General features: G+C 37.8%; 1 protein-coding gene across 8 annotated transcripts in view; it reads right to left on the reverse strand.

The window, feature by feature from the left end:
- Tmem62 (transmembrane protein 62) overlaps positions 1-19,992 on the reverse strand; it is a 34,480-nt gene extending 14,488 nt beyond the window's left edge. The window contains exons 1-10 of one of the 8 annotated variants that reach the window (XM_003475717.5): positions 19,556-19,989; positions 19,165-19,276; positions 17,575-17,712; positions 15,617-15,662; positions 11,348-11,489; positions 8,983-9,107; positions 8,716-8,838; positions 5,881-6,036; positions 2,847-3,006; positions 873-986 (exon numbers count right to left, since the gene is read on the reverse strand). In XM_003475717.5, coding sequence (XP_003475765.2) covers positions 873-986; positions 2,847-3,006; positions 5,881-6,036; positions 8,716-8,838; positions 8,983-9,107; positions 11,348-11,489; positions 15,617-15,662; positions 17,575-17,712; positions 19,165-19,276; positions 19,556-19,735 — 1,296 coding nt within the window. In that variant the 5' untranslated portion in view covers positions 19,736-19,989. Of the gene's footprint in view, positions 1-872; positions 987-2,846; positions 3,007-5,880; positions 6,037-8,715; positions 8,839-8,982; positions 9,108-11,347; positions 11,490-11,808; positions 11,988-15,616; positions 15,663-17,574; positions 17,713-19,164; positions 19,277-19,555 lie in introns of those variants that run through there. The other 7 variants (XM_063249563.1, XM_063249564.1, XM_063249566.1 and 4 more) reach the window with 7 other exon arrangements.
- Positions 19,993-20,195: the final 203 nt, after the last annotated feature.

The following is a 20,195-nucleotide window of genomic DNA, read 5'->3' on the forward strand; positions in this document are numbered from 1 at the left end:
TGCAGTTGGATGCTCACAGAAAAAACCAGGTGATCAAAGTGCTGGGCATTTCACCCACACATCCTCTCTCCTTACCCCTTATCCTTTAGCCTGAAGGATTTTATGACGAATTAATCACTGTGGCCAAAGATTTAGTAACCAAGCACACCTCCATAATGAAGGTTCCATATAACCATAACTAAAGGGGTTCACAGAGCTTCCTTCTTGGTGCATATGGGGAGGTCCTGGAAGAGTGGCTTGTGTGTGGAGTGGGCATGGAAGATCATACCAACTCTCGGTACATCATCCAGGTCTCTCTCCATTTGGCCATTCCTGAGTTGTATCTTTTTATATAAAAGCCAATAATTTAGCTGGACATGGTAGGACATGCCTATAATCCCAATGTTTAGGAGGCTGAGACAAGAGTATTGCCTCAAATTCAGGGCCAGACTGAGCTACATAATGAGTTCAAGGCCAGTTTGAATTACATAGCAAGATCCTATCTCAAAACCAAACCAAATCAAACCAAACCACACCAACAAATGAAAAAATCATGTACATGCAAACTGTTTTCTTGAGTTCTGTTTTACCAAATTATTCCTGAATTCTGGTCTACCAAATTATTAACTCTGAGGAAAGGAATCTAGAGAGCTGCCTTAATCCAAGTCAGCCCCTGGTTTTATGGCACTGGTAAGAACAAGGTCCCAAATTACTTGTCCAAGCCTCTGCTTCTTCTAACTGAAATCAACCTGAAAGCACTTTCTATTTCTAGATAAATACTTAAACTTTAATTTTATAAGGTTCAGCTTTCTTGTCACATGATTATATTAGGAGAACTTTGCATTTACCAAATTTAGTGAACACAACCCTAACACGTAACTGAAGGCACTCACCACAGCGCAGTGGTCAGTAAGGAGAATAAATGATGCGAGGGGATCAAATGTAAGATGCATATTCTCTTGAACAGAAAATATGTGATGAACATTGTTACTTCTTCCAGCAGAATCCTAGTTATAAGAACAACAGAGAAGCTCTGTGAATATTTAAATACACATAATGTTCTAAATTATACACTAGGCTAAGTTTCCAATAACTTTGTCAATTAGCACTGATTTTGTCACTTATCTGATTTTTCCCCAAGAGTGCATGTTTTTTCTGGCACTGAACACTGAACCCAGTGGCTCAAATATGCTAGGTAAGTGCTCTAGGTTGAGCAACATGCCCAGTTCCTGTAAGTACTATTGATAGCACTTCTTTTGAATCCTCTGATTCTAGATTTGAATTGGAAATATCAGCATAATGTATTTTTTTTTAAATCTTCATTTCCCTCTGTTCATTGAAAAGGCCTAGAAATAATAAACCTAATAGCAATTGATGCTAGTGGTCAAGACTATGGTCTCAAAGCACCATTTCTCAGTGGGCATGGCAGGATAGACCTATAATCTCACCACTTGGCAGGCTGAGGCAGAGGTTTGCCATGATTTCCAAGGCCTGAATAACATAGCAAAACCCTGTCTCAAAGAGCCAAAAATCAAAAACAAACTCCTATTACAACAAAACAGTGCTCTTTAGAGAAATTGCTGATTCCAGTTCTCAAATAAGAAATGCATGAGAAGGGGCTGGGGATTTCGCTCAGCGGCATAAGTGCCTCCCTTTCAAGCAGGCGGTCGTGAGTTCGATCCCTGGTACCGATAAAAAGGAAAAAGACCAAAAAAAAAAAAATAAATTAATAAAGATGGGGCTGAGGATTTAGTTCAGCGGCATAAGCGCCTGCCTTGCAAGCAGGCAGTCGTGAGTTCGATCCCCAGGACCAATAAAAAGAAAAAAGACAAAAAAAAAAAAATATTAATAAAGACTATTGGTAACATGTCAATGGCCTTAGTGATAAATATGAAGAGGCTTCAAATAGTTGAAGATGGAACAATTTGAGAATCAAAACGAATAAGTGTAATAGAAATGTATCAAATTTTTAAAATCGGTGGCACACTCCTGTAATCCTAGCACTCTGTGAGGCTAAGGCAAGAAGATCACAGGTTTGAGCTCAGCCTGGGCAAGTTAATGACTTAGGAGAAAACTACTGAAAAGAAAAAAAAACACAACAAAATAGTTAAAGGTGTCATGAAATCATCATATTGAAAAAATTGACAGATTTCTTAAGAAACTAATTTCTAAGCACTGCTTACACCTTGAAGAATTTGATGAAACTGCTTTTTTTTTTTTTTTTTTGATAATTATCAATTTCTATTTTGGCAAGGACTAATGAATTAAATGCTCCAAATTAAATCAGAAAAAGGACAGTTACTTCATATTTGATAACACATACTCCCTAACAAAAAAGTTCCTTTGAAGCCTTAAAATTCTGGGTCCTGGGCTGGGGATTTAGCACAGCGGCATAAGTGCCTGCCTTGCAAGCAGGCAGTCGTAAGTTCGATCCCTGGTATCGATAAAAAGGAAAAAGACAAAAAAAAAAAAAAAAGAAATTCTGGGTCCTAGAGCTTTGTGACACAATTTCCCTGCACTTAGAGACAGAATCAAACATATGAATACACAAATGTGTGGAGGTATACTGGGGAATTTGTCCCTGTTATTAAAAGGATCTGGTCAAAGTCAAAAGAAAAAAGAGGATGATAGAGTAAACAAAGAAGGACAAAGGCCAGTAGTTATTTATTAATTCTTATCCCTATGCCCAGCTAGTAATCCCTAGCCAGTAGAATTCTTCCTGACTGCCCACATTTAGAATATACTAAATGTATTCAAACATTTTACTTAGGTACTTATCAACTGATTGCAAAAACAAAAAACTCCAAGTCAATGTTCATCATAGCAATAATGTAATTGTCTACATAGTAAATTAAAAATTAACTTACCTGCACAATTACTTCTATGTTATGTGTTCCATTACTATAGTTTCTGGGATTCCACTTCAGTATAAAAATAGGACCAGACAAATGAATGGCCTGCCCTAAATTAACTCCATCAATCTTAACAGTGACAGAAGTAATAGAGGATAAGGAAAAGGCCAAGACTCTAAAATGAGAGCACACATAAAATGCACAGCTTTAGGTATTTATTATTTTTTTAAAAGAACAATCATACTATTGTGAAAATATATAAGAATAGACAGAACCATCACATATACAATTGTAAGGATCACTTCAGACAACCTGTTCTTCCTTGTTCTTTTTGAATGGTAGCTTTTACAATCATACAATTTGGGAAACCTGAGTTGGTGAGGAATCGGGAACTATTCTTTTGCTTTTTGGATAAGAAAGTCAGTTTCTTTTGACAAAATTATCTAGTGTATATTTAGGATTTTTTTGAGGAAATACCTGACATCCTGGTTTTTCTCTTAAGAAGAAAATACAACCAGACACTTCACTTTGCTAATCTAATACCAAACCCATCATTTACTCATTCTGTTCTCAGAGGAAAAAAATTGTAATCAAAGCTGGCCTACTAGGCCTTTTTTAAAATTAGATTTTATTGGTACATTTTGATATATATAATGATCACATTCATCAAAGAGAATCTGTACCTGTACACAATATAACTTGTTTTCATAGGCCTTTTGCAGAGATTAAGCCTAATCCTGATATCCAGCTCCCATCAAAAAGTTGAATAGATAGATGTGTGCCACTTCATTAGTAATCAGAAGAACAAATACAAACTGAGTGTGATGGTGCACACCAGTAAGCCCAGTACTCTGGGAAGCTGAGGCATGAGGATCATAAGTGTGAGCCCAGGCTGGGTGATTTAACTACTTAGCAAGAACCTATCTCAAAAAATACAAGGGAGAAAGGGTGGAGGGTATAGCTCAGTGTAGAGGCCCTATATTCAATGTGAGTACTGCAATCAATCAATGAATAAATAAATAGCTTATTAACATTTCTTTCAGATAAATTACTAAATATTTTTAAAAATTACAATATCTAGTAATGCTTAGAGAACTATGAAAGGGGCACTCATATTGCTTGGTAACATCATAAATTAGTATCCATTTTATTTTAAAAGTAACTGGGTACCTGGTGCACTAGTGGTGGGTGAAATGTAAAATGGTGTGGCCATCATAAAAACAGCAGGGCAGCGCCTTAAAAGTTAAATTACCATATGACCTAGCAGTTCTACTTCTGGTTATATACCTCCAAAGAAGTACAATCAAGGACTTGAACAGATTCAAGGTGTCATCAATGACTACAGTGAAGCTGGGTGTGGTGGTACATTCCTGTAACCCCAGCTCTTAGGAGGTTGACGCAAGAGGATTGGTGAGAGTTTGAGACTGGGATACATAGTGAGTTCAAGGCCAGCCTAAACTAAATCAGGTCTGTGGCTGCCTGACACTATCTTGAATCAATTCAAAACCTTTATCTCTCAAGGTTAAAACCTTTATCTCTCATTTTGATTTTAGGAGAGAACAGAAGTCCACAATGTCAGATTTGGTAAATAAAGTGAATGAGAACACATAATAATGTCTTTACAGGCCTGCATTTCTGTTGGATGGTTTTCAGCAGTAGCATTCACTGGTACATTCCTCATAAAGACACTCACAAAAGAAAATTCAGGAAGTGACAAAATTGAAAAAGTAACAAAAACGCGGGGCATGGTAGCAGAAGCCTGTCAACACTTGGGAGGCCGAGGCAAGAGGATTGCCATGAGTCCAGGCCAGCCTGCACCACATCGTTTAAGACCAGCTTAAACTACATAGTGAGACCCTGTCTTAAAGAATAAAAACAAAAACAAAAAACCACCTGCCCAAAGAAAGAAAATGGCAAGTATGATGGAACAGCTGGGCACACCTGTAATCTTAGAACTCGGGAAACTGAGGTATGAAGATCACTGTGAGTTTGAGGCAGCCTGCACTACAGACATCATCTCAAAAAACAAACAAACAAAAAAATGATGGAACAATTGTGTCTGAAGAAAGAGTATTTTGAGGGAGATTAATGGCAATATGTCTTTTACTACAATAAATTTTAACTTATATCTTCGCCATACATTTCAATCACACCCCATAGCTTTCGGAAGGCTATGTGAAAAAGTATTTCTGAGACATGATATAAAATTTTGAAAGTAGTATGCAGGGGAATGTGTGTATTATGACTACAGTAATGTAAAAACTTAAAAATAAGAAAGCTAGGAGCTAGGGATGTAACTCAGTGATACAGCACTTATCTAACATACACAAGACCTTTGGTTAGATCCCCAGTACAACAAAAAGAAATAACAATAACAATGGGCTTCTAGGCTGGGGATGGTAGCATATGCCTACAATCCCAGAACTTGGGAGGCCGAGACAAGAGGATCACAGTACATTTGAGGCCAGCATGGGCTACATGGTGCCAGGTCAGCCTAAACTATATAGTGAGATGTTGTGTCAAAAATAAACAAACAAAAAAACGCAATAATGATAATAGGCTTATGCATAGTGTTAAAAATTTCATCAGCTTAAAAAGTCTATACTAGGGGGGGCTGGGGAATTTAGCTCAGCGGCATAAGCGCCTGCCTTGCAAGCAGGCAGTCGTGAGTTCAATCCCTGGTACCGATAAAAACGAAAAAGACAAAAAAAAAAAAAAAAAGTCTATACTTTTTAGCTGGATATGGTGACACATGTCTGTAACTTCAGCACCTGGGAGGCTGAGGCAAGAGAGCTGAAAGCTCAGGCCAGCTTGGACTGCACAATGAGTTCAGGGCTGTCTTGAACTATATAGCCAGACCCTGTCTCAAAAACCAAAAAAGTCTATACTTTTTAACTGAATGGGAATGAAGCAGTAAGCAATTTTTCGTTTAGGTTGTTGATAAAACCAAAGTAGGACATTTCATAGCTTTCACAGGGGAATACAATCAGAAAGATTTATTCTCCATCAATATCAAACTGAAACTAAATTATAAAAAATGACAACATACCTGACATGTGTTGAGTGAAGGAGTCTTTCTAATGGTTCATGTTTAGCACAACTATAGAGAAGTGATTTAGGATTGGTGATAAGAACAACAGGCCACTTTCCAAAGGTCAAATCTGCAAAGCTGAAGAGGTCATGATCAAAAGCAAAGATTCGGTACCTAGATACCAAAAGACAGAAAGATACGTTGGTCACAAAGGCATGAAGGTAATAAAAGAAATGTAAAAAAACAAAACAAAGACTTTTTATATGATGAATTTGAATACAGAGGGGAAAAATGCTTCTTTGTTTTTCTTTCCTTACCCCATCACTTGCTCCTTTCATTTGTCACAATTACTGGGCTCTGACTGAGACAATGAATTCATTCATTCATTCATTCATTCACTTGCAGTTCAGCCTGGCCCTGAACTCGCTACTTAGCCCACACTGGCCTTGAACTTGTGTGGATCCTCCTGCCTCAGCCTCCTGAGCAAAAAAATTACTAACTCTGCCAGAAACGTAAGGTTCACCAAATGCTCCCTATGCTCTTCTGCATGTCCCAATCTCCTTGGTATTAGGTTGGGGTCTTTTGTTCTGGCCAAAAGGTCTGAGCAGAAGTGATGAGTATCACAATTCTGATTCAAACAACTTAGGAGTCAGTGTAATTTAGGCTATTCTCTGCTCTGGAATGGGTGTGTTACAGTGGTGGTATAGGTCAGGGAACTGGAATTCCTGAGTTATCCATGGAAGAGAGTTGCTCGAGACGCATAGGAATGAAAAATAAATGTTTATTATATTAACACTTGTATTTTTAGATTTACCCAGTAAGAGGTTTAGCCTGATAATATCAATATTCTATTTCAAAATCTTCTACTGTAACTTTAAATATATATAATGACACATAAAGTTAGGTCTTTCAGTAAAACTCCAAAAACCTAGGACTGGAATACAGAAAAGCAGGTGAAAAGAGAAAGAGAGGAAATAGTTTCATAGCTAACAGTGCAACTTGTATCAGTACCATTTAGATTAACAAAGAAGCTGACCTGACATTTGAGAGGAAAAGGAAGAAAAGGAAAAGAAAAACAGGAGAAAAAAAAGGGGAAAAATGAGGCTGGGGATTTAGCTCAGCGGCATAAGCTCCTGCCTCGAAAGCAGGCAGTCATGAGTTCGATCCCTGGTACCGGTAAAAACAAAAAAGCCAAAAAAAAAAAAGAAATAAATAAAAAAGGGAAAAAATGGAAACAAAGATTTTGTAAGTAAAGAGGGGCAGAACAAGAAAAAGCAGCATCAGATTATATCATATACAGGTACAAATTCCCTATGATGAATATGATCATTATGCACAACTAAAATGTACCAATAAACAATTTAAAAAAAAAATCTGACCTAGAGTTAGGAAGGTTATCTCACAAAAGTTACCATAATGCAGCGCACAGTCTCACCACCATGAATGGATAGGTCGTAGCTCAAAGTAATTACAATTGCCAGGCAATAACAGCCTTCAGCATAGTTCTTATAGTTTCTTGAAAAGCTAACCACAAAAAAGTACTTTCCAAAATGTAAAGCTGAATTTTATTTAACAGAAACAGTTAAAAATAAATAACATACTCAGTCCAACCAATATTGAGGGCCTAACAGCTTCAAGAGTTCCAGATTTGGGCTGGGGATTTAGCTCAGCGGCATAAGTGCCTGCCTTGCAAGCAGGCAGTCATGCGTTTGATCCCTGGTACCGATGAAAAAAAAAAAAAAAGAGTCCCAGATTTGAATAAATTAAATAATAGAAAATGAGATGGTACTGTTCTATAAACTATTTCACTTAAGTACTTCCCTAAAAATGAAAAAAATATATATTGAGTTATACTACAAATTTTTGATAAGTAACTTTTTTAGGGAGTGCAGTAGGGAGCCTGGGGTTTAAATGTAAGGTATTCACACTGAGCTGCATCCCCCGTCAGTCAGTCAACTTCTTTTACTTTATTTCTTAGTTTTTTGAGGCAAGGTCTCACTAGGTAGGTCAGACTGGTCTTGAACTCACTATGTAGCCCAGGCCTTGACCTCATAGCCATTCTCCTGCCTTAATGTCCTGAGGGCTGATATTACAGGTGTGCACCAACACGCCCATCTATTTTTTACTTTAAGACAAGGTCTTGCTGTGTCACTAAACTGCCCAGACTGAGCTCAAACTTGTAATCTTCCTCCCTCAGCCTTCCAGAGGGCTGTAATTACAGATGTATACCAGCACATTCAGCTAATCAAGTTGTTTTTTATTAGAAAGACTTAACTAAAACCAAATGTCACTTATTTAAAATTTTAAATCACTAACATCTTGTAGCAATAACTAGATACAAAAATTCAGATAAAAGAATAATGCTTCCAAGCCAAGCTTGATGGTACACATCTGTAATCCCAGCAATTGGGAGGCTGGGGCAGGACTGCTACGAGTTTGAGGTTAGCATGAAATAATAGCAAGATCCTGTCTCAAAAAACAAAAAACAAACAAACAAAAAAAGAATAACACTTGTAGTCCTAATGTTTCTCCAAGTCTCATCCATAGAAAAATATAGACCACCAACAACCTCTAATGGAGGGGCCTAGAAAGTTTTATTTTTAATAAATTCTTCTGTAATTATATAATCTAAAACTATTTCAAAATTCAACATGACATAGTGATAGTGAACATCACTGCTAACACAAGACTTTTTTTGTAATTACAAAGACTGCCAGATACATAAATTACTTTTAAAAACCAGAAATACTCAAGTCTTTCCTTAACTGGGACTACCTGTCATATCATTTAGCATAGTACCACTGTTTCAGCAAGCTTCTGTATGTAAGTTTTATTTGGCGATAGTTCTTTTACCTTCTGTTATCTTTCCAGTCTCCCACTTCAAGTTCCAAAGGGCCCTGGAAGTGACGAGTGTGCAAAACAGGCATCAGTCCACCAAGTGTATGGAGGTGGCCACACAAATAAGCTGTTGCCGAACTAACCAATGAAAAATACACAGAGTAAATGAATAAGGACAGCCTGTGACACCAATCTAGTAAGAATGTCCTTTTAGGAACACAAGATAGGTTCAGCAATAAAGGAACTGAAAACAATTAGTTTTATTTTGGAAGTTTTCTTTACCTCATTGTTGACTGGATTCCTGGTGATGGAGAAAGCATAGTGGATGTTGTAAAGTGTCCAAACCAAATTGTATGGTTGCTCTGACTACTTTCTTTGGCTAAGACTAAGAGCTCTTTCATCTGTTTCTGAAATGGGAGAAAAATACAAGGATCTTGAATTAGAGTACAAGCTGAAATTCAGTATGAACAGGTTAAATAGCTCCTTTCAAGTTTCATAATTACACTGTATCTGAAGCCTACACCCTGCTAGGTCAATGACCTGAAAGGACATCTGTAAGACTTAAACTGGATTTTTTTTTAATTTTTTGTTTTCTTGAGACAAGGCCTAACTATGTAATTTAGGCTTGCCTTGAACTCACTATGTACCCCAGGCTTGCCATGAACTCATGGCGATCATCCTGCCTTTGCTTCTCTAGTGCTGGGATCATAAGTGTGTGCCATCACACTTGATGGATTCAAACTGTTTACACCAAGTGTTGTGGTAAATGCCTATGATTATTGCACTTGGACAGCACTTGGACAGCAGAGGCAGGAGGATCACTGCAAGTCCAAGGACAGCCTGGGCTACAAAATGAATTCAAGACCAGCCTGAGCTACAAAATGAGATTCTGTCTCAAAATAAGTAAGCAAAAATAAAAGATTTAAACTCTTTTCACATACATTATACATAGTTTATTTTATCCTAAAAATAACTGCAATAAGTAGGATAAATATTATCTCCATTTGATAGGTAGATTGAAAAACATAGAAATCACCACTAATCTTTAGCTTCATGTAATGACTATAATCTTTGCAATAAAAAGGACATTGAAACTAAACTTCTAAAACAAGTTTCTAAAACTAAAGCATCTAAAATATGTCCATAAGCCTGGACATGGTGTACATGCCTATAATTTTAGCACTCAGGAAGCTGACAGAGGAGGATCACCAAGAGTTCGGAGCCAGCCTCGGTTACACAGTAAATTCAAGGCAAGCGTGGACTGTAAAGCAGAATCCTATCAAAAGAAAAAAAATCAAAAAACAAAACAAAGCAAAAGCCAGGTGTGGTGGCACATACTTGTAATCCCAGCACTCAGGAAGCTCAAGTAGGAGGATCACCAAGAGACTGAGGCCAACCTGGGCTACACAGTGAAAGACCAGTCTAAAACTATTCTATCCAGTTGATTTTTTTTTTTCTTGTCTTTTTTTTTTTTTCCTTTTTTTTTGGTACCAGGGATTGAACTCATGACCTCATGCTTGCCAGGCAGGTACTTAACACCACTGAGCTAATTCCCCAGCCCCTTGTCTTTTTGAGATAGGGTCTCACTATGCAGTTCAGGATGGCCTAGTGCTAGCCTTCCATAAATGAAAGAAAATGCCTAGAATAACATATTGCATTTGAAAGTATTTTGTTCAGTTCAGTTCAGGTTGCTTTGAACCTTTAACTAACTCTGAGCCTCTTCAAGTACTTAGCAAATTCTGCTATTTATTTTAGTTGTTTCTGTACTGGTCTTATAATCCACCCGTAAATTAAATACTCTAAGAGGGTGAGGACTTGATCATATCACCTGTGTACAGTCATATACTATCATGTGTATTTTGTATAGGGGCTGTGCTCATTAAACAATAACTTGACATTTATTGTATCAAGATATAATGAGAGGTTCTCAGATGTGACTTTATACAGACATTGTAATTCACCAGGTTTTCACCTAAACTTGTGGGAAAAAAAACACATGAAGGTTGCGCTAAGTGCGGTGGTGCATGCCTGTAATCCTAGTACTCATATTGAGGCAAGAGGATCGCTGTGAGTTTGAGACCAGCTAGGCTACAAAGAGTTCAGCGCCAGTCTGAACTACATAGTGAGACATGACTCAAAAAGACAGGAAAGAAAAAAAAAAGGTTGTTCTTCTTCTAGATCACCAATCAGTATTGGCAATTATGAGGATTTAGCAATATACCATTTGGCTCACAAAGGTATATGCCCTACATCTTCCAAACTACATGCTACATTTGGTATATGCTTCATAAATTTTGCTGAATAAATATAAAACACGAGGTGCTGCTTCTTCAGATTCTGGGATAAGAATAGGAAGAGCAATTATAGTGCTGAAGTGGCCAGTAGCTCTTTGACATTCTTGTAAGCACAATATAATTTTTATTGAACACTTTTAGATAAGATTCTTGCTTGCCTAGGATAACTTTTTTTGCAGGGTAGTGGGGTACCTATAATTGAACTCAGTACCTCACACTTGCCATGTGTGTGCCTGTACCACTAAGCTAATGTTATTCCGGCCTACGTAGGATGATCTTAAATGATCCATCCATTTATATCCAAGAAAAAATAAAATGATAAGCTACATAGGAAAGTGAGATTGTTACTATACCTCATCTAAAATTCCAAAGAAATTATAGGGCCTCTTAGGCCCAGGAATTTGGGTGGCATCAACCGAGATGAAAGAATAGTTGCCAAAGGGAGTACTGTGGACATAATGGAAAGAGCCCTCCTTGCGTACGGCAGAATATTTCCTAAAAAATATACAAGATAGGAATTTTAGTGCAATCATAAAAAAACAGGATATAAATTTTTTTCCAATATAACATCAATTTTTTCCCCTTTGGAAAAGAGATGTAATGATCTGACAAAGAAATACAATCAGCTAGATAATAGATGTAAACTGGATAAATTAAAAATTTCAAAGTTCCTGAAACGTCTTTAAAGATCCATGTAAAACAATTTATCAATAACTAAAAACAAGGTCCCCAAATAAAGCAGAAAAGGCTATTTAAAGCAGTTCCTTAAATATTCATAACTAAATGAATCAGAATCCAGTGACATAGTACTTACCAATCATTTAAATATTTAGTACCTAGCAGAAGTCTTGGTGTGGTGAGATACAAAAGGTGTTTGCTTTTTAAAGCAAAACCACAGAGGCTTAATTCACAAGGAAGACTTGCAAAGGTGAACTCATCAAGCCAGAAGAAAAATGTTAGTCTACTTCTGGGCTGGTAAATCTGTTTTGGGACCTAAAAATATATTGATAACATATATAGTTATCAATAATATCTAGTAACAAAAGTCATCATTACTTTAAGTGTGAATAATTAAAGTGACCACAAAGCTGGACAGTGAAGAGTAGGAAGAAAGAAGGCGTAAGGCAGTACAAAGTATACATTCACTCAGTTTTTGAGTAAATGAGAAAAAAAGTATTGGTTTCACCTAGTTTTTAAATGTCAGAACCCCAGAAGGGCAGCATCTTTTAGCGAAGTATCTATATGATATTTTACCTATGAGCACACAGTATACACAAAATTACAAACAAGTTGGGCACAGAAGCACATGCCTATAATTCTAGCACTCTGGGAGACTGAATCAGGAAGACTGCATGGATAACTAAACTTAGAAATAAAATAAAAAATTTAAATAAAAAATTTAAAAAGGGCTTAGGGGCTGGGGATTTAGCTCAGTGGCATAAGCGCCTGCCTTGCAAGCAGGCAGTCGTGAGTTTGATCCCTGGTACCGATAAAAATGAAAAAGACAAAATAAATAAATAAATAAATAAATAAAATAAAAAGGACTTAAATTTGATCCCCAGTACCACCACCATCACACACACACACAAAAAAAAAGTCACAAATAAACTTCCAAAGTGTAATATGCTAGGAGGTGGCCATGTTTAAGTAAGAAGAACCATCAAATATATCATAATCAAAGTAAATATATTATCAAAGATATTACAATTAATACTAAAAAACTAGTCAAACCTAATTTAAAGAGAGTCAGCAGGTTATATTGCCTCTCTTAGTATTTTTAAAATTTCTATTGCAGGGTTTTATTCCACATGAAAATTTTTATTTATATTTTTTCTTGTTTGTTTTCAATTATTCTTCAGGATTTGATAATCTTATATACATTGTTTTTTCCTACATTTTTTACACATGAACACTCAGCTGGTCAAAAGCAACTACTTGGAAAGCAGAGGTTAAAATATACAACGTTGGGGCTGGGGATTTAGCTCAGCGGCATAAGCGCCTGCCTTGCAAGCAGGCAGTCATGAGTTCGATCCCCAGTACCGGTAAAAACGAAAAAGACAAAAAAGACAAAAAAAATATATATATATATATACAACGTTAACATTTTTTGAATTCTAGTGTTTAGCATTCTCAAGATCAAGATTTAACTTTAATATTTTTCTCTTCTCCAAGTTAATTTTTCTACAATATTGACATCTCTAGCAAAATGTCATTTATTACATTCAGGTGGCGGGGAACAAACATATGTAAGTTACCAATCACTTCACTTTCACAATAATTACTTAGACCCATTAATTCTATTAATTCTTTTTGACAATGTCTAGCTCCGTGTCCACAGTCACCATGAAAGTTACAAAAGGCCAAGAGTGGTGGGGTGGTGGTGCATCTCTGTAATCCTGACTACTGGGGTAGGAGGGATTGCTGAGGCAAGAGGATCACAAGTTTGAGGGCAAACCAGGCAACTTTGAGGCTTTAGTGAGGTATCAAAAGAAAAAAGAAAAAGGACCAGGGATGTAACTCAGTGGTAAAGGATTGAACAATAGTTCAATCCCCAGCATTGCCAGGAAAACAAAACTGCAGTTATGGGAAGTAAAAGATTTTCATCTTTGGCCTTTGCTTTCTTATATTTACAAAAGAGGACAACTCTCACTTCTAAATTAAAGTGACTCTAATTGCTTTCAGTTAATTAACCAATGCTTGTATCTTGTCATCTTCGAACTGATGGCACCATCCTCACATCGAAGAATACTGTCCAAATGGGTATGTCTTCCATTCACTTTGGCCCTGTTGTGGTTTTTATCTAGATGTGCTCTCCCAGTCCCATGTGGTCACAGGTAGGGTTTTTGGAGTTGGCTGGATATAGGGTGTGTGGTACCAAATTAGTTCTCTGATTGGTTTAGCACAGTTCTGGGTAAGGATAATGGGAAGGCCCACCTTAGGTGTAGGTGGCACCACTTGAAAGGTGGGTAGCCTGGAAGGGATAAAAGGGACAGGCAGGCTGCTGCTGACGGTGCTGCTGCTACTGCGATGCCCTTTTGCTATGCCACACTGTCTTGGAGCCAGCCAGTTATGAACTGAAACCTCTATGAACTGCGAGCCAAAATAAACCTTTCTTTGTGTGTAAGGAATTTTGTTTCAGCATCAAGAAAAGTAACTAAGACTGGCCCTTTCCACGTGACTGGACTATTGCCAGATCTTACTTATTTGGTACATGTAATTGCGATCTCTCCCTTTCTTCCTTTTTAGTTATGAGAATACTCTTTATAAAATACTATTCTTATTACAATATGAGGGTTCTTAATAAGCTAAACTGGATTATGAACCACCCGTGACATCTAAATTTTTATACTGGTTATTTAAAACTTATGTAAATTGGTCCTAAGCTACCGCTTCAATGTTATATCAGTCGTCAATATGAACCTTATTCTTTACCAGTTTCCTTACCGTTCCCTCAAAAGCTCATTCAAGCTTTTAAAGCTCGGTTCATGCCTATTCTTTTGCCTAAAATATACTGCTTGTTATTCCTTTTCTAAATGCAACCCATCTTTTAAACCTGGACATAATTTTCACTTTTTTTTTACTGGGAATTGAATTCAGGACCTTGCACTTGCCAGGTAGGCACTGTGCTGCTGAGTTATATCCCAAGCCAATTTTCACTTCTTTTATAAAATCTTCTCTGTGTCCACTCCATGATCTCAGCCTTTTTTGTTTTGATTTGTTTGTTTTTTTGAGACAGGGATTCACTGTGGAGTTCAGGCTGGCCTTGAACTTAATGTTATAGCCCAGGCTGGCCTTCAATTCACAGAGATCATCTTGCCTCAGTCTGCTGAGTGCTGGGATTACAGGTGTGTGCTTCTGATGTCTTACAGTGATCACCACATAATTTAACACTTCATCAGCCATTCCTTTGTGTTCTTTCCTAACTGTTCCATAAAGTTTTTATTCCTCAACTAGAATGTAAGTTTCTCGAAGGCAGACACCAAGCATTTTACATTAGCTCTTTTTATCTTTTAGTGTTCACCCAGTGATAAACACTTAACCAAATGACAAGGTAGAACAAAGCTGCCGAGCACATAAAACTGAAAGTACAACAGAAACTAGAAAATCATTCAGTGTACTGGAACTAGAGAATCAGCGTTGTAACTCAGAAACCCCCAGACTTTTGCACCTTCACGACACATCAAGAAAATGATGATATTTGCATGCCAAGGGTACCACAGCCAGGAGTGACCACTGAGCCCTGCAGCCATTTCAGAGGCTGAGAGAATCAGTTTACCAGCCTTCAGATCCCAATAGCCACAGCAGTGTGGTCAGCAAGCTCTGATCTAAATGATTTCCACTAGATATTACAATGGCCAACAAAAAGTCTGTGGATATTAAAAGTGCCATTGGCAAAACAAGGTTTTAAAGTATCTAAAGCAAAAAGAAAGACAAGAAAACGTTCAAACAGAAAGAACAGAATTTGTCACACACAAAAAAGAAAGCTTCCTTTGCAAAATTACCAAAGGTTCTTTAACAGAAATTTTGTCTGTTAAAAAATGTTTTTACTCATTTACTGAGTTGACTGTAACCTCCTTGTAATAGACTCTACTTAGTGGTCTGTCTTCTGTTCATTTTGGTACCTGTAATAATTCTTGACGCTCTCCAGACTTGGAATGTTGTATACATCTAATTAAAAAGAAAAAAGAGCAAACATTCATCTACACAAAAAGGAAAAATGGAAACAATTTTTATAACATTTAAAATGGTAGGCTGTCATTCACTTAGATTGGTAATTTTAAAAATTTGATAGCTTAACAGAACTCAGATTAACTGGAAGCTTCAAGGCACCTAGTACACTGGAGAATAACAGGTACTTTTATATTTTATTCAAAACAGATTAAATTGAAGTCATAACATTGCACTTGTTGCTGCTGATTCACTCATCTAATCCTAGTAGCCAAAAAGAAGTGAACGAGGCCTGGTTCATAAACCTATGCCAAGTGCCTCTAAACAGCAGATCACTTTGACATTAGAGACAAAGCCACTCTTTTTAAATCTTAAAAAAAAGGCTCAGTAGGAAAGGAGTTATAAAATAGTAAGATTTAGGATATCATAGAATATTTATCTGGAAATACAGTGACTACACAGAGCTTGATTACCAGGGTACAATAATTAAAAACTATTCATGACCTTTGACTTCTAGGAATCTACTATAAATTTCTAATAACTTTGGAATAAACTATAAGCCCAATTTAGGTCAAAAGAAATACTAACATGAATGTAGTCATCCTTTTGCTAAATAAGAGACCAACCATGTAATGTTATAACTGAATCTTACTCAACTAGCTTCCTTCCCTATTTTAATATCTGTTAAAAAAAAAAAAAACTCATATTACAAGGATTTATGCCTGTACAAATCAAATTACATTATTATGTACTCCGAAATGCTACGCAGATTATTTAATCCTAAAAGTCTTTTTGATACTTATTACATAAAATGAAGAAGTCAGTAGGTTGGCTTAGAAATCTTTTTAGAATATGTGCAGATTTACTATTTATTGCAAAAGAATTTGCCCTATACTTCTAATTAGAATCAGGAAGAAAGGCAAATATAAATATACCAGAAAAAGTTGTCAGCCAAATCTCAGGTGTTTAATTTGTAATGCTAGCCACTTTGTTTATAATCAGGGCATTTTCTCTTTTTGTTTTATCAAACTTAATTGTTATGTATTTCACGAGACAGTTATCTGTTTAAAATCAGTATCTTTTAGAAATATAAATTGGTGAACCGCTAATTTGAGATTGCTTCTGGAAATCCAGGAGCAATTTTCCTTATTTTCAATAAAACTTTTCTAACTTGAAAAAAATACAGATAGATACATAGATATTAGCACTAAATAACTGAATAAATGAGCAAGCCAATCTTTATAAAACGAACCTATTTTCAAGACTCTTCTGGAGAAAAACTCATTTCCCTCCTTATACAACAATTATAACCCCAAAAATCAAAGGATTTATCCATTTTTCTGCCTATGGCTAGTGAAATTTGTGTGCTATTGAAATTTTTTAAAGTTTATAAAATAAAATCCTTTCTTTGTGATGTACAGTTTTATGGATTTTGACAAATACATAGTCGTGTATTCAAGACCACAATCAAACTATAGAACAGTTTCATCATCCTCTAAGATATACTCATGATGCCTTCTTGTAGTCAGTCTCTTCCTCCACCCTATTCCTGGTAATTATAACCTGTTCTCTGTCTACAGTTTTGCCTTTTCTAGAATGTCTATAAATAGAATCATCTAGTATGAAGGCTTACAGATTTAGCTTCTTTCACTTAACAAAATGTAGGTTTTAAAAAACATTTGCCTACATGGATTTTGGTAGAAGCTTTGCTCCCAAATAAAGAAAATGCCACACCAACTTTACCTGCAAAGGCTAATAACAACATCTGGTTTTAAAATTCATACCTTATAACTGTACAGTATCAGAGTTGTGGCCTACAATTTATTTTATGTTACAATCTAAATTGAAGGATCTAGGTTCCTACAGAAAAAAAAAAATCTAGTCTTTATTATACTTGGGTTTTTGCTCTTACCATGATTTCCTTTGATATCCAGCCACTTGGTCTTTTCCATAACCCTTGTCTTCTTCAGAATACCGTGGTAAGTTTGCCATTCTACCTCATGCTGCCTGGATCCTAACTGTTCCTTTGTTTTGGCATCTGTCAGGTCTCCTGTAAATTTATATAAGAAATGAATCACAATATAAAATAAAAGAATTCAAAACTTTTAAAAATACATCCTAATGGAACAAACATACATAGTTAAACTACTCAACAGGTACAAACACAATCATGTTATGAGTCCATGTATGTCCAAAGAAAGTCATCTAAACTAAAAAAACTGCTTCAACAAGGGCTTTGTTTACTGCCTTAACAGGTCTCCATTTAACCTGTGAATGTAGAAAAACATGTAGCTTTAAAGAAAATAGTACAGGGGGCTGGGGATTTAGCTCAGCGGCATAAGCATCTGCTTTGCAAGCAGGCAGTCATGAATTCGATCCCTGGTACCGATAAAAAGGAAAAAAAAAGACAAAAAAAAAAAAAAAAAAAAAGAAAATAGTACAAGGCCGAGTGTGGTGGTGCATGCCTATAATCCCAGCACTGAGGAGACTAATGCAGAAAGACTGTTACAAATTTGAAGCCTGCCTGGGCTACAAAGTAAGTTCAATGCCAGCAAGAACTGCATAGTGAAACTCTGTCTCGAAAAGACATTAAGAAAAAAAGAGAAAGAAAGAGAAAAACAGTAAACAGTACAAGGAATATTTGCCTTTTAAATACTCCCTATTCCTTCAGAATAGCTGTCTGCCAGCTCTGTTTCTCTCTTCCCCATTACCTTCCTCCTTACCTTCAAATAGTCTTCCTATACAGAGAGGGACAGGGAGAGAGAGAGGGAGATAAGTACAAAATGCATCAATAGACTGACAAAATGAAAATGTATAAAAATGCCAATACTCTGGCATTGGTCCAATATCTATTGCAACAGTATTGCCAACCTCTTCATCAGGATATGTAATCTAACCAAGAGCTACTTGTATAATAAGAAGCAATCTGGAAAGTTTAGACAATCATTAACCAAGGTCTGATATCCCATCACAGCAGTAGAGATGCTGCAATAGAGTGCCAGAGGGTTCTTTCCATCACCGTTTGGGAGCACATGAACAAGGAAGGGTTTGAAGAGACCAGGAACCAAGTCACAAAAGTATCCGCGAATGAACAAAAAGCACCCCGAGCTGGTTAAAAACCCAAGCAACTGAATGGCAAAGTTAGCAAAGCAGAAAGTTTTGATTCCTGGTTTAAAGGCTTTCTCTAATTTTCTTTCAAATGCAGAACTGCAACATTGACCAAAAAAAAAAAAAAAAGACACAAAAGTAACAGACTACACGTTAACATGAACGTCACAGCCTTGCTTCTAGTACTCTGACAAGACCTCGCAATGGCAAAACATCTGGACTCCCTCATCCGCAGGAAAAAGGAATTACAAAGTCCGATCTTCTCTACCTCAAAAGGCTCTGATGGCCATGGTTATAGTGTTTTCAAAGATCCCAGTGTGAAAGGCTGCAGCTCTGGCTACCATTCTACCATCCGGACCACAGAACACCACTGTAACACAGCAATCCTACCTACCTGTTGCTAGGACGAGAGCAGGTTGAATGATGTCAATCGTTTCAGAACAGAACTTCTCTAAGTCTATGGCTCTGCCTCGATCGCGAAACCTGCTCAGGTGAATGTCGGATATCTGCCAAAAGCACGCAATGAACAGGGCTAAAAGAGTCAGGCAGAGGTAGCACGGGCAGTGGAGGCCCAATGGCTCTCCTCCGGGTGGAATGAAAAGCAAAGACAGCGCCTCAAGGTATCCCGCCCCCGCCCGGGGAAATTCCGAGCCAAGGTCTGCACTAGGCTGCCCCAAGATTTACAAATGACCGAGAGACCACAAAGGCGCAGATGCCAGAGCCGCCTGCATGTCGCTCTGCGCTGTACCCCAGCAGCCACCACCCGCCAGGCTCCCGCGCATCACCTGCAGGCCCCAGAAGATGTTGCTGTTTCCGGAGCCCGGCGCTGGGTGAGGCCTCTGGAGGTGGGGGGTCTGGGGCAGCGGCAAAGGCGGATCCGCCAGGCCGTAATATTCCAAGAGCAAAGCTGCCAACACCGCCGCTACCAGTCCCGCAACTACTCTCAGGGCCAGCACAATTGCCATTCCGCGGCCCGGGGACTGAGTGCAAGGCGCTCCTGGGGGCGCTCTGTCCGCACTTCTGCACTCTATGGTGGCGCGGCCCGGGCAGGACGGCGGCCTCGAGGTGCCGCTCTCATTCGTCTCGCAGCGTCTGCTCCTCCGTGGTCGCTGCTGTGTGTGGGCTCCTTAGGCAAGTGTAATGCGGAAGAGCTGAGCTGAGACTCAAGCCCTACGATGGTAGTCCAGAGGTGGAAGGGAAGCCGCCCCGGACCTGCCGCTGGGAGGCGGGGACTAGAGGCTTGGACCGGGTCAAAGGTTTCTGATCCCTGTAAGGAAGCGCTGTTTAGGCCTCTAACAGGGAGAGCTAGTGGCCTCCCGGGCATACCGCTCAGGATTGATGTGAAAATCACAGTAGGTATGAGGACGCATCTTAGATTGCTGTACAAATGTGACAGGTGCTTTCTCTGACCCCTGATTATTAACG

This window comes from Cavia porcellus, unplaced genomic scaffold (assembly GCF_034190915.1).
Source record: "Cavia porcellus strain 051 isolate PalLab524CR breed Dunkin Hartley unplaced genomic scaffold, mCavPor4.1 scaffold_6, whole genome shotgun sequence".
Lineage (NCBI taxonomy): Eukaryota > Metazoa > Chordata > Mammalia > Rodentia > Caviidae > Cavia > Cavia porcellus.